A 12,691-nucleotide genomic window follows, 5' to 3' on the forward strand; every position below is an offset into this window, starting at 1 on the left:
ATGCCGATTGCCTGATGTTAAGTTCAGTCAGGCAATAAATATTCAGTATAAAATATAATGTTTAAGGGTCATAGAGGATTATTGGCTCCATTCACAAAGCGGTATGTGTCCCCTTAAAAAATGTGGTAAAATACCCCTCAGCGGTTTTCATAATTGCTTTTGGCAAAACCACTAATAAAATACTGTATGAGTTTTTTTATGAAGTCTTGCGGTATTTTAGTAGTGGAAAAACATGCAATAATTTAACGCCTGGCACTAGCTGGCATATTTATTAACATTAATAAGGAGCGGGCGTCAACCGGCGAGGGCTTATGGGAAGAGGCCCTTGTCCACTTCAGCATGGGGACAAGGTCTTTTGTTGAGGGCATGAGGCCTGGTATGGTTCATGGACGGGGTTGTGCTCGCTCGTCCCCTTCGCTTTCTTGACCTACCAGGCTGCATGCTCAGATAAGGGTCTGATATGGATTTTGGGGGTGACCCCACACCATTTAAGAAAAATAAAATTGGCGTGGTTGTTCCATTCCATTTTCTTCACATTTTGTAATTGCCTGCAATTGTTTTTTTTTTACTTTTAGCTGTCAGCAGGGTACCCCCCTAACAACTAGAACACATTCCACAAATACCACATGCCTGGACCACTACTTAATTTCCGCATGCATTTAATTTTTTTATTTTGTTCTGTGAATGGATTTTAACGCCTTTTCATGCAGTACTTACCAAGCTTTTTCACAGTTTCTCTGTAAATACCGCAGGATCGTGTGCGATATTTAGGCAAAATGTGTCCTGACACCTAAATATCTCATGCGAGTTCATTCTGTGAATGGAGCCCTATGTTTATTACAATAAAATGTACTACTAACCTTTTGAACAGTGGTACATATGAATCTGGCCTGAGGGTCTATTTATTTATCTATAAAATGTGATAACATTGGAATTCTAGATAAAAAGTTCACCTGTAATGCAAGGCTGATAAGTTTAGAAATGACTCACCATAATGAGGCAATTTGATTGGATGATACCAAACAGTTTGGCTACTTAATAATCCTGTGTTCTTCTGACACATGTATATACTGTTATAAACGAGAAACTTTTGATTTATGACAGTAAGAATAGCCCCTGTGTGGTCTTCTGTAATGCAACAGCACTTACCACAGACCATTAACTAATTGATAGGAACTTCCAAATCTGGTTGAAGAACATGTGATATCAAATCTGTTTCCCACCTCATATACATAATCATTATTCTGTGCATGTTAAATATTCTCCTCATCACTCCCAACCCCCTCTTGGCACCTTGGCAGTGAGTCTTGGCATCAATTACAACACTGGACTTAAATTCTCCAGTCTACCACATTTCAGGGACTGTATTTTGCATTTTATTCTGGCAAAAATATGAATGGATTGTAACAAACACTACATTTTTCATAACATGGGGCAAACTCTAACTTTCCAGCACCAGGTGTGCGTGTTGAAAATGTAAATTGTGTTTGTAACTATCTGCAGATTATTTCAATTTCTTTTAAATGCATAAAACATTTTTGTTAGAAATTAGAATCAACATGTATTTCAACATGAGAAAGCCTAATTTGTAAGTGAGACAGCTCTATTTAAACTTTAATCCTTTCTTGCCTGAAACACTAGGTCATTTCTAAATGAGTTTTTGTTTGCTGTATTACCTAATACAGGATGTAAAAAAAACATGTAAAAAAAACATGTAAAAAAAAACATTCTAAATAAAGCCAATTCTCAAAACCTCTTCACCAATGGTAAATATAGTCAGAGAAATACAATATTTGGATACAGACAAATGAGGGTGTCCCCTCAAAGGCCTTAAACTTTTGTTGCCTACACTTTACTTTGCTCATTAAGTAATGAAATCTTCTTCTTTCTTTAAAGCCAAGTCTTAATATTTAAGTTAATTTTTTTTGAAGATCTGAACCTGTTACACCTTACAGTCTCACCAAAGAGTCTCCTCCCAAAACCCACTTATGCATTAAACCAAGATTATAAGCTCAACTGATTTTCAAGTTGTTAACAGACATAGAAACTATTGGTCCACCCAACTCTACCGGTTGGTACTAATATTTTTTTATAATATGAGATATAGTTAAGCATTGTTTGAAACTGTTTTCCATATTTGCAAGTGATTTTCCAATATCAAATTTTAGTAATGATGTGGATGGAAAGAGATTGAAAAAAAATCACTAATGCTGAATATATGTTAATAACCAATAAAAAAAAGTTATACATAGCAGAATAAGAGATAGATAGACATATACGGTAGATGCCCATACTACAAAGCTACTCTATTTTGAAAGATAGGTTACCTGTATATTGTCAATAATTTTTACATCTTCACGGATTCCAGGATTAATTGCAAAGACTATATCTTCATAGCCTCCATTGGTAAGTTTTACTATGGAGCCACTTCCGAAGGCAAGCGTCTGAGATAGTAAAAGAAGAAATAAAACCCTGCAGAGTGTCATCTCCAACAGCTACTCACAGCTACTGCTCAAGTAAGTATTTTTGTAACCTATATATAATTTATGTTATCAGGTAACCTGTGTGAACTCTATCACTGCATTCTGATTTTTTCTTGCTTGTGTTATCTTTTTGTCTTTGCAATGCAGAACATGATATATTTATTACCCATATCTAGACATAGACAAGTGCTGTAATAAGGAAATAACAAAGGTAATACAAGAAATGGTGATTATTTCAATAATTGATAAAATGTAAAGATTTATCTGGTTGAGCAAGCCATTAGAGTATATCTAAACCCATTTTTTTCAGTAAGAATAAGGAAGTGTTATGAACAATCCCAGGTTGTTTCTTTGATGTCTATGCCCCGTTTGAAAGATTCACCCTCAATATTTGACCTGGTGACCATTGTCTCAAGAGCTGGAATTAAAGGTGAATCTGAAATTTTGGAACAGGAATAGAGGGTGAGTTTTCCAATGAGGACTCTTGTTCTTGTGACAACTTTTTAATCACTGATTTATTTCACTTTAGAGAGTTTTCCTTGAACTTTCTAATGTATCTAGAGGACAGTAAGTGAGGGTATTGGAGCACAGATATAAAAAAAAGGTTTAATTATATCCGACTCTATCCCAAACTTAAACACGTTTTGGCTTTAGATATTTAATGTAAGGCTCAGTTGCACTATTAACCACTTCAGCCCCGGAAGGATTTACCCCCTTCCTGACCAGAGCACTTTTTACAATTTGGCACTGCGTCGCTTTAACTGCTAATTGCGCGGTCATGCAATGCTGTACCCAAACAAAATTTGCGTCCTTTTCTTCCCACAAATAGAGCTTTCTTTTGATGGTATTTGATCACCTCTGCAGTTTTTATTTTTTGCGCTATAAACGGAAAAAGACCGAAAATTTTTAAAAAAATGATATTTTCTACTTTTTGTTATAAAAAAAAATCCAATAAACTCAATTTTAGTCATACATTTAGGCCAAAATGTATTCAGCCACATGTCTTTGGTAAAAAAAAAATGTCAATAAGCGTATATTTATTGGTTTGCGCAAAAGTTATAGCATCTACAAACTAGGGTACATTTTCTGGAATTTACACAGCTTTTAGTTTATGACTGCCTATGTCATTTCTTGAGGTGCTAAAATGGCAGGGCAGTACAACCCCCCCCCCCCAAATGACCCCATTTTGGAAAGTAGACACCCCAAGGAAATTACTGAGAGGCATGTTGAGCCCATTGAATATTATTTTTTTTTGTCTCAAGTGACTGAATAATGACAAAAAAAAAAATTACAAAAAGTTGTCACTAAATGATATATTGCTCACACAGGCCATGGGCATATGTGGAATTGCACCCCAAAATATATTCAGCTGCTTCTGCTGAGTACGCGGATACCACATGGGACTTTTTGGGAGCCTAGCCGCGTACGGGGCCCCGAAAACCAATCACCATCTTCAGGATTTCTAAGGGTGTAAATTTTTGATTTTACTCCTCACTACCTATCACAGTTTTGAAGGCCATAAAATGCCAAGATGGCACAACCCCCCTCCCCCCCCAAATGACCCCATTTTGGAAAGTAGACACCCAAAGCTATTTGCTTTGAGGCATGTTGAGTCCATGGAATATTTTATATTTTGACACAAGTTGCGGGAAAGTGACACATTTTTTTTTTTGCACAAAGTTGTCACTAAATGATATATTGCTCACACAGGCCATGGGCATATGTGGAATTGCACCCCAAAATACATTTAGCCGCTTCTCCTGCGTATGGGGATACCACGTGTGTGGGACTTTTTGGGCCCCGAAAACCAATCACCGCCTTCAGGATTTCTAAGGTTGTAAATTTTTGATTTCACTCTTCACTGCCTATCACAGTTTCGGAGGCCATGGAATGCCCAGGTGGCACAACCCCCCGCCCCCAAATGACCCCATTTTGGAAAGTAGACACCCCAAGCTATTTGCTGAGAGGCATGGTGAGTATTTTGCAGCTCTCATTTGTTTTTGAAAATGAAGAAAGACAAGAAAAACGTATTTTTTTTTTCATTTTTCAATTTTAAAAACTTTGTGACAAAAAGTGAGGTCTGCAAAATACTCACTATACCTCTCAGCAAATAGCTTGGGGTGTCTACTTTCCAAAATAGGGTCATTTGGGGGGGGGGTTGTGCCACCTGGGCATTCCATGGCCTCTGAAACTGTGATAGGCAGTGAAGAGTGAAATCAAAAATTTACGCCCTTAGAAAGCCTGAAGGCGGTGCTTGGTTTTCGGGGTCCCGTACGCGGCTAGGCTCCCAAAAAGTCTCACACATGTGGTATCCCTGTACTCAGGAGAAGCAACAGAATGTATTTTGGGGTGTAATTTCACATATTCCCATGGCATGTTTGAGCAATATATCATTTAGTGACAACTTTGTGCAAAACAAAAAAAAAAAATTTGTCTCTTTCCCGCAACTTGTGTCACAATATAAAATATTCCATGGACTCGACATGCCTCTCAGCAAATAGCTTGGGGTGTCTACTTTCCAAAATGGGGTCATTTGGGGGGGGGGGGTTGAACTGTCCTGGCATTTTATGCACAACATTTAGAAGCTTATGTCACACATCACCCACTCTTCTAACCACTTGAAGACAAAGCCCTTTCTGACACTTTTTGTTTACATGAAAACATTTTTTTTTTTTTTGCAAGAAAATTACTTTGAACCCCCAAACATTATATATTTTTTTAAAGCAAATGCCCTACAGATTAAAATGGTGGGTGTTTCATTTTTTTTCACACAGTATTTGCGCAGCGATTTTTCAAACACATTTTTTGGGGAAAAAAACACACTTTTTTAAATTTTAATGCACTAAAACACACTATATTGCCCAAATGTTTGATGAAATAAAAAAGATGATCTTATGCCGAGTACATGGATACCAAACATGACATGCTTTAAAATTGCGCACAAACGTGCCTTGGCAACAAAATAAATACATTTTTAAAAGCCTTTACAGGTTACCACTTTAGATTTACAGAGGAGGTCTACTGCTAAAATTACTGCCCTCGATCTGACCTTCGCGGTGATACCTCACATGCATGGTGCAATTGCTGTTTACATTTGAAGCCAGACCGACGATTGCATTCGCCTTAGCGCGAGAACAGGGGGGGACAGGGGTGCTTTTTTTTTTTTTCTTTATTATTTTTTTGCTTATTTATCTTATTTTTAAACTGTTCCTTTTATTTATTTTTTTAATCATTTTTTATTGTTATCTCAGGGAATGTAAATATCCCCTATGATAGCAATAGGTAGTGACAGGTACTCTTTTATGAAAAAATTGGGGTCTATTAGACCCTAGATCTCTCCTCTGCCCTCAAAGCATCTGACCACACCAAGATCGGTGTGATAAAATGCTTTTCCAATTTCCCAATGGCGCTGTTTACATCCGGCGAAATCCAAGTCATGAAATGCTCGTAGCTTCCGGTTTCTTAGGCCATAGAGATGTTTGGAGCCACTCTGGTCTCTGATCAGCTCTATGGTCAGCTGGCTAAATCACCGGCTGCATTCTCAGATTCCCTGTTGAGACAGGAGAGCCAGAGAAAAACACGGAAGATGGTGGGGGGGGCATTCCCTCCCACTGCTTGTAAAAGCAGTCTAGAGGCTAATTAGCCGCTAGGATTGCCTTTACATGAAAGCCGACCGCTGGCTGAAAAGAATGATACCAAGATGATACCTAAACCTGCAGGCATCATTCTGGTAAAACCACTCAAAGTCGTGAATGGCGTACCTGAAGACAAAAAAATGGTTAACAATAAAGCACAGTAAACGGTAAAGTATAAAAAATTGCATACCTGAAAAGCAAACATGATAAAACATAATAACAATAAAACATTGCAGAATAGAATACAGTAAAAAAGAGCAGAACGATAGAGAGAGAATAGAGAGAGAGAGAACAATGAAACAACAACTATTTTATTTATTTTATATTTTTTTTATTTTATATTTTTTTTGTGTTTTTTTTTTTTTTTAACACTTTTTTTTGTAACTGTAACTTTTATAACTGTAACCGGTTCCAGGTTCGGGTCTCTCAAAATGCGATGGCATCTTGGGAGACCCCGTGAAAGTGTGCCTAGTCTGTGCAATGCTGTACCCTACGCTAATACTCAACTAGTGTATGGTAGCGTTCAAAACATTCACCAATGCAAAGACCAGGATGTCAGGACAGGAGGGACAATAATAGCGGGTGTCATGCCTATATCCGCGCTTGCTGCAGACATGACATCTTTTTTGGGGGGGTGCGTTGGGTAGAGGTACTCGGGAGGACATAAAGAAAATGCCTCTCATGCAGCCGACTGCATTTGGTTGGGGATGTGAATGGGGGAAGTACGGGTGCTGCAGAAGCGGTGGGTTCCCAATTATTAGGATTGGCGAATGCAGCAGGAAGGGCATTATGGGCACGACGGGCCTGTGTTTGTCTTCTTCTTGGTGGCAGCGGGACACTACTTGTGCTTGACACCTCACCAGCTTAAACTGCACTTATGGGACTCGCCACGTCACCAAGTGTTACTGCAGTGCTGGTTTGACTACGACCAGAGTGTACTAGGCCGCTGGTGCTTGCCAGTTCACCAAAACGCTACCAAAAAAACTGTTAGCGATCGCAGGGATCAGGCCTGACTCTGCGAACGCTGCGGTTATGCGTTTAGTGTTTTGTAAGTGACAGTGATCGATCGATACTGCACTTGGGTGGGCTGGGCTGGGCCGGGCGGAGGGGCAAAACGCAGGTGCTAGCAGGTATCTGGGCTGATCCCGCTAACACTGCGTTTTTGGGAACCCTAAACTGCTGGGGACGCTAGTATAGATCTGATCGGTTCAGATATTGATCCGTTCAGATACTATACCACTAAGGGAGGCGTATGCTGCGTGCGTGGGTGTTAGTGCTACTGGCGCTAATCTGACGCTGCCTGGGGCGACGCATATCACCGCCGGGCGATCAGGGGGCTAAACCTTTATTAGGTAATAAACAGCGGGTGCCCTGACACTATAAAAAATAAACTAACCAGCGTCACCCGTAACAGTTATACTGTGATCAGTGGTGAAAGGGTTAACTAGGGGGCAATCAAGGGGTTAAAACATTTATTAGGTTGTATATGGGGGTCCTTGACGCTATTAAAAGCTGATGGCGAACCTAAATATTTATCTCCCTAACTAGCGTCAACAGTGACACTAATACAGCGATCAGAAAAATGATCGCTTAGCGACACTGGCGACGGGGGGTGATCAAGGGGGTTAAAACTATATTAGGGGGGGTTAGGGGGGTATCCTAGACCTAAAGGAGGCTAACACTAACTGACCTACCACACTAACTGTCACAAACTGACACCATGCAGTAATCAGAAAAAAAAAACTGCTTGGTGTCAGTGTGACGGGGGGGGGTGATCGTGGGGTGATTAGGGGGTGATTAGGGGGTGATCAGGGGGGGATCGGGGGTGTATTGTGTGCCTGGTATGTTCTACTGTGATGTGTTGTGTTGGTGCACTCACATTGCAGTCTTCTCTCCTCGGCGCCGGAACGGAAAATGCCGAGCCGAGGAGAGATGACATCATTTCCTCAGCCTCTGTGTACAATACAGAGGCAGGGAAGTGATCTGATTGGCTGGGAGCGATCGCGAGGCATGGGCCACGAATGGATGGCCTCCCCCTCATCTCTGAACGCTCCCAGACCAAAGCCGACCGCCTCGGGCACCGGGGGAGGTCCGATCGGACCCCCCGCCTGCGGGAAGGCAATTACGTACCAGGTACGTGATTTTGCCTGCCCCTGCCATTCTGCCGCAGTATATCTGCGTGAGGCGGTCGGCAAGTGGTTAATACTGTAAATGAACTGCTAAAATTTAGTTTCAATGTATTTATTCAAGCTAAGTAAATAATGTGTATTTTAAATTGTCCTTTTACATATGAAGCACATACAAAGGTAAACACATACAGTACATTGTCAGCATCCAATGCCTATACAGAAAAGATAAACTGGACATACATTATACAAATTTCTTGTTTGATTTCCTTTAGATTTACCTTCAACTATGTAGTGTAAGGGCCTGCCTGATTGCATACAAATGGAAAGTATTTAGGTTTAACCTCATATTATATGGAAAGGAAAATTGTACAAGAAATTGTATAATGTATGACCTTACCATTTTTATTGTGTACCTGTTGTGCCCTGTAAGCACCAAACAGTCCTATCCCAAGTCCTTTAACCTACTGGCGTATGTATTAAAATGTCCTGTCAGCAAGTGCTTATACCAGGATCATGGCTGAATCTGCAGCCATGATTCTGGTATTGTTTTTTTTCAACCAGTGACCTGATTTCTTGTTTGAAATGATCCATGCAGCTTTACAGCTGCCTGATCCCTTTTACATTACGCTGAAGGTTCCCCCCTTCCGCCATTGCCCACAGTGGTTCTCTAGCTCACCTATTTCGCAGGGACCTTGGTAAGCAGTCAGGACGGCTGCACACAGAGAAAATGGAGGAACATCTGTTCCCCCATCTCCTCTGCGATGGATGATGCCAGAAGCAATGAGGATTTCGTCATCTCTGGCTTTGTGACATAATTTCCTGACTGTTGCAGCCAGAAAATAATCTAGCCAAGCAGTGTTTAATTAGTTGCTTTGGAGGGCAGAGGAGATATCAGGGGTCTAACAGACCCCTGATGTTTCCATAAAGAGTATCTGTCACCTGCCCAAAGCTATCACATGGGGACTTGTTCAACCCCTTGTGAGAGTAACAAAGTTAAATTAATACATTTTTTTTTTTTAAAGTGCAAAAAAATTTAAAATTATTATTATACAGGATTTATATAGCTCTGACAGTTTACGCAGCGCTTTACAACATTAGGGCAGACAATGCAAGTACAATACAATTCAATACAGGAGGAATCAGAGGGCCCTGCTCGTTAGAGCTTACAATCTAGGAGGGAGGGTCAAGTTATACAAAAGGGTAATAGCTGTGGGGGATGAGCTAATGGAGAAAATAGTGCAGTTGTTAGATGGAGGCAGGATAGGCTTCTCTGAAGAGGAAAGTTTTCAGGGATCGCCTAAAGGTGGATACATTTGGAGACAGTCTGATAGATTGGGGTAGCGAATTCCAGAGGATGGGCAAGGCTCGGGAGAAGTCCTGGAGGCGGATATGGGAGGAGGTGATGAGGGAGCTAGAGAGCAGAAGGTCTTGGGAGGAACGGAGGTGGCGATTAGGCTGGTATTTTGAGACTAGGCTAGTGATGTAGCTGGGGGCAGACTTGTGGATGGATTTGTAACTTATTGTTAGTATTTTGAATGTAATTAGTTTATGCGAGTCGTAGCCAGTGGAGGGATTGACAGAGAGGGGTAGCAGACACTGAGCGGTTTGTAAGGTGGACGAGTCTGGCAGCAGCATTCATGATGGACTGAAGGGGGGATAGTCTATTTAAAGGTAAGCCAATGAGGAGGGAGTTGCAGTAGTCGAGGCGAGAGATAACCAGGGAGTGAATCAGGAGCTTTGTGGTTTCATTGGTTAGAAAGGGACGTAGTTTAGAGATGTTGCGGAGGTTGAGGCGGCAAGCTTTGGAAAGTGATTGGATGTGGGGCCGAAAGGAGAGTTCAGAATCCAGGATAACACCTAGCACCCTGACATGTGGGGACGGGTGGATGGTTTTGCCATTGCTCTTGACAGAGAAGTCAGGGGAAGAGGCACGTGGGGGAGGAAATATTATAAGCTCGGTTTTGGACAAGTTGAGTTTGAGGAAGTGGTGTGACATCCATACAGATATGTCGGTTAGTAAGTTAGTGATGCGTGAGGAGACTGATGGAGTGAGTTGAGGGGTGGAGAGATAGATTTGTGTGTCGTCAGCATAGAAATTATATTGAAAGCCATGAGAGGCTATCAGCTGACCCAGGGAAGAGGTGTAGATTGAAAATAAAAGAGGTCCAAGAACAGAACCTTGGGGGACCCCAACAGAGAAGGGAAGAGGAGTGGAGGAAGTAGAATTGTAAGTGACACTGAATGTGCGTTGGGATAGGTAGGATGAGAGCCACTGAAGAGCACAGTCACGGAGACCGAGGGAGTAACGTTTTTTGAGGAGGAGGGGGTGGTCAACCGTGTCAAAGACAGCTGAAAGATCCAGAAGTAGGAGTACAGAATAGTGTCCGTTGGTTTTTGCAGTTAGTAGGTCATTTGTGAGTTTTAAAAGAGCAGTTTCTGTGGAGTGATGAGGGCAAAATCCAGATTGAAGACGATCAAGAAGGTTGTTTTTAACCACTTGACGACCGCCTCACGCTGATATACGTCAGCAGAATGGCACGGGCAGGCAAAATCACGTACCTGGTACGTGATTGCCTTCCCGCGGGCGGGTGGTCCGATCGGACCCCCCCCCGGTGCCCGAGGCGGTCGGCTTTGGTCTGGCAGCGATCAGAAATGAGGGGGAGGCCATCCATTCGTGGCCCCCCTCACGATCGCTCCCAGCCAATGAGAATCTTCCCCTGCCTCTGTGTAGTACACAGAGGCAGAGGAAATGATGTCATCTCTCCTCGGCTCGGTATTTTCTGTTCCGGCGCCGAGGAGAGAAGACTGTAATGTGAGTGCACAACACACACACACACACAGTAGAACATGCCAGGCACACAAAACACCCCCCTTTACCCCCCCCCCGATCACCCCTCCCCCCCGTCACACTGACACCAAGCAGTTTTTTTTTTTTCTGATTACTGCATGGTGTCAGTTTGTGACAGTTAGTGTGGTAGGGCAGTTAGGTGTTAGGCCCCTTTAGGTCTAGGATACCCCCCTAACCCCCCCTAATAAACTTTTAACCCCTTGATCACCCCCCGTCGCCAGTGTCGCTAAGCGATCATTCTTCTGACGCTGTATTAGTGTCACTGGTGACGCTAGTTAGGGAAGTAAATATTTAGGTTCGCCGTCAGCGTTTTATAGCGACAGGGACCCCCATACACTACCGAATAAAGGTTTTAACCCCTTGATTGCCCCCTAGTTAACCCTTTCACCACTGATCACCGTATAAGTGTTACGGGTGACGCTGGTTAGTTCGTGAATTTTTTATAGTGTCAGGGCACCCGCCGTTTATTACTGAATAAAGGTTTAGCCCCCTGATCGCCCGACAGTGGTATGCGTCGCCCCAGGCAGCGTCAGATTAGCGCCAGCCGCTAACACCCACGCACGCAGCATACGCCTCCCTTAGTGGTATAGTATCTGAACGGATAAATATCTGATCCGATCAGATCTATACTAGCGTCCCCAGCAGTTTAGGGTTCCCAAAAACGCAGTGTTAGCGGGATCAGCCCAGATACCTGCTAGCACCTGCGTTTTGCCCCTCTGCCCGGCCCAGCCCAGCCCACCCAAGTGCAGTATCGATCGATCACTGTCACTTACAAAACACTAAACGCATAACTGCAGTGTTCGCAGAGTCAGGCCTGATCCCTGCGATCGCTAACAGTTTTTTTTGGTAGCGTTTTGGTGAACTGGCAAGCACCAGCCCCAGGCAGCGTCAGGTTAGTGCCAGTAGCGCTAACATCCATGCACGCACCGTACACCTCCCTTAGTGGTATAGTATCTGAACGGATCAATATCTGATCCGGTCAGATCTATACTAGCTTCCCCAGCAGTTTAGGGCTCCCAAAAACGCAGTGTTAGCGGGATCAGCCCAGATACCTGCTAGCACCTGCGTTTTGCCCCTCCGCCCGGCCCAGCCCAGCCCACCCAAGTGCAGTATCGATCGATCACTGTCACTTACAAAACACTAAACGCATAACTGCAGCGTTCGCAGAGTCAGGCCTGATCCCTGCGATCACTAACAGTTATTTTGGTAGCGTTTTGGTGAACTGGCAAGCACCAGCGGCCTAGTACACCCTGGTCGTAGTCAAACCAGCACTGCAGTAACACTTGGTGATGTGGCGAGTCCCATAAGTGCAGTTCAAGCTGGTGAGGTGGCAAGCACAAGTAGTATCCCGCTGCCACCAAGAAGAAGACAAACAGGCCTGTCGTGCCCATAATGCCCTTCCTGCTGCATTCGCCAATCCTAATTGGGAACCCACCACTTCTGCAGCGCCCGTACTTCCCCCATTCACATCCCCAACCAAATGCAGTCGGCTGCATGAGAGGTATTTTCTTTATGTCCTCCCAAGTACCCCTACCCAACGAACCCCCCCAAAAAAGATGTTGTGTCTGCAGCAAGCGCGGATATAAGTGTGACACC

At 43.0% G+C, this 12,691-nt stretch overlaps 1 protein-coding gene across 1 annotated transcript in view; it reads right to left on the reverse strand.

The window, feature by feature from the left end:
* The window catches only part of LOC141103524 (calcium-activated chloride channel regulator 1-like), a 68,317-nt gene extending 65,831 nt beyond the window's left edge, over nt 1–2,486 (reverse strand). The window contains exon 1 of the mRNA XM_073593201.1: nt 2,328–2,486. Coding sequence (XP_073449302.1) covers nt 2,328–2,486 — 159 coding nt within the window. The remainder of the gene's footprint in view (nt 1–2,327) is intronic.
* Nucleotides 2,487–12,691: the final 10,205 nt, after the last annotated feature.

This window comes from Aquarana catesbeiana, linkage group LG07 (genome assembly GCF_042186555.1).
Source record: "Aquarana catesbeiana isolate 2022-GZ linkage group LG07, ASM4218655v1, whole genome shotgun sequence".
NCBI lineage: Eukaryota > Metazoa > Chordata > Amphibia > Anura > Ranidae > Aquarana > Aquarana catesbeiana.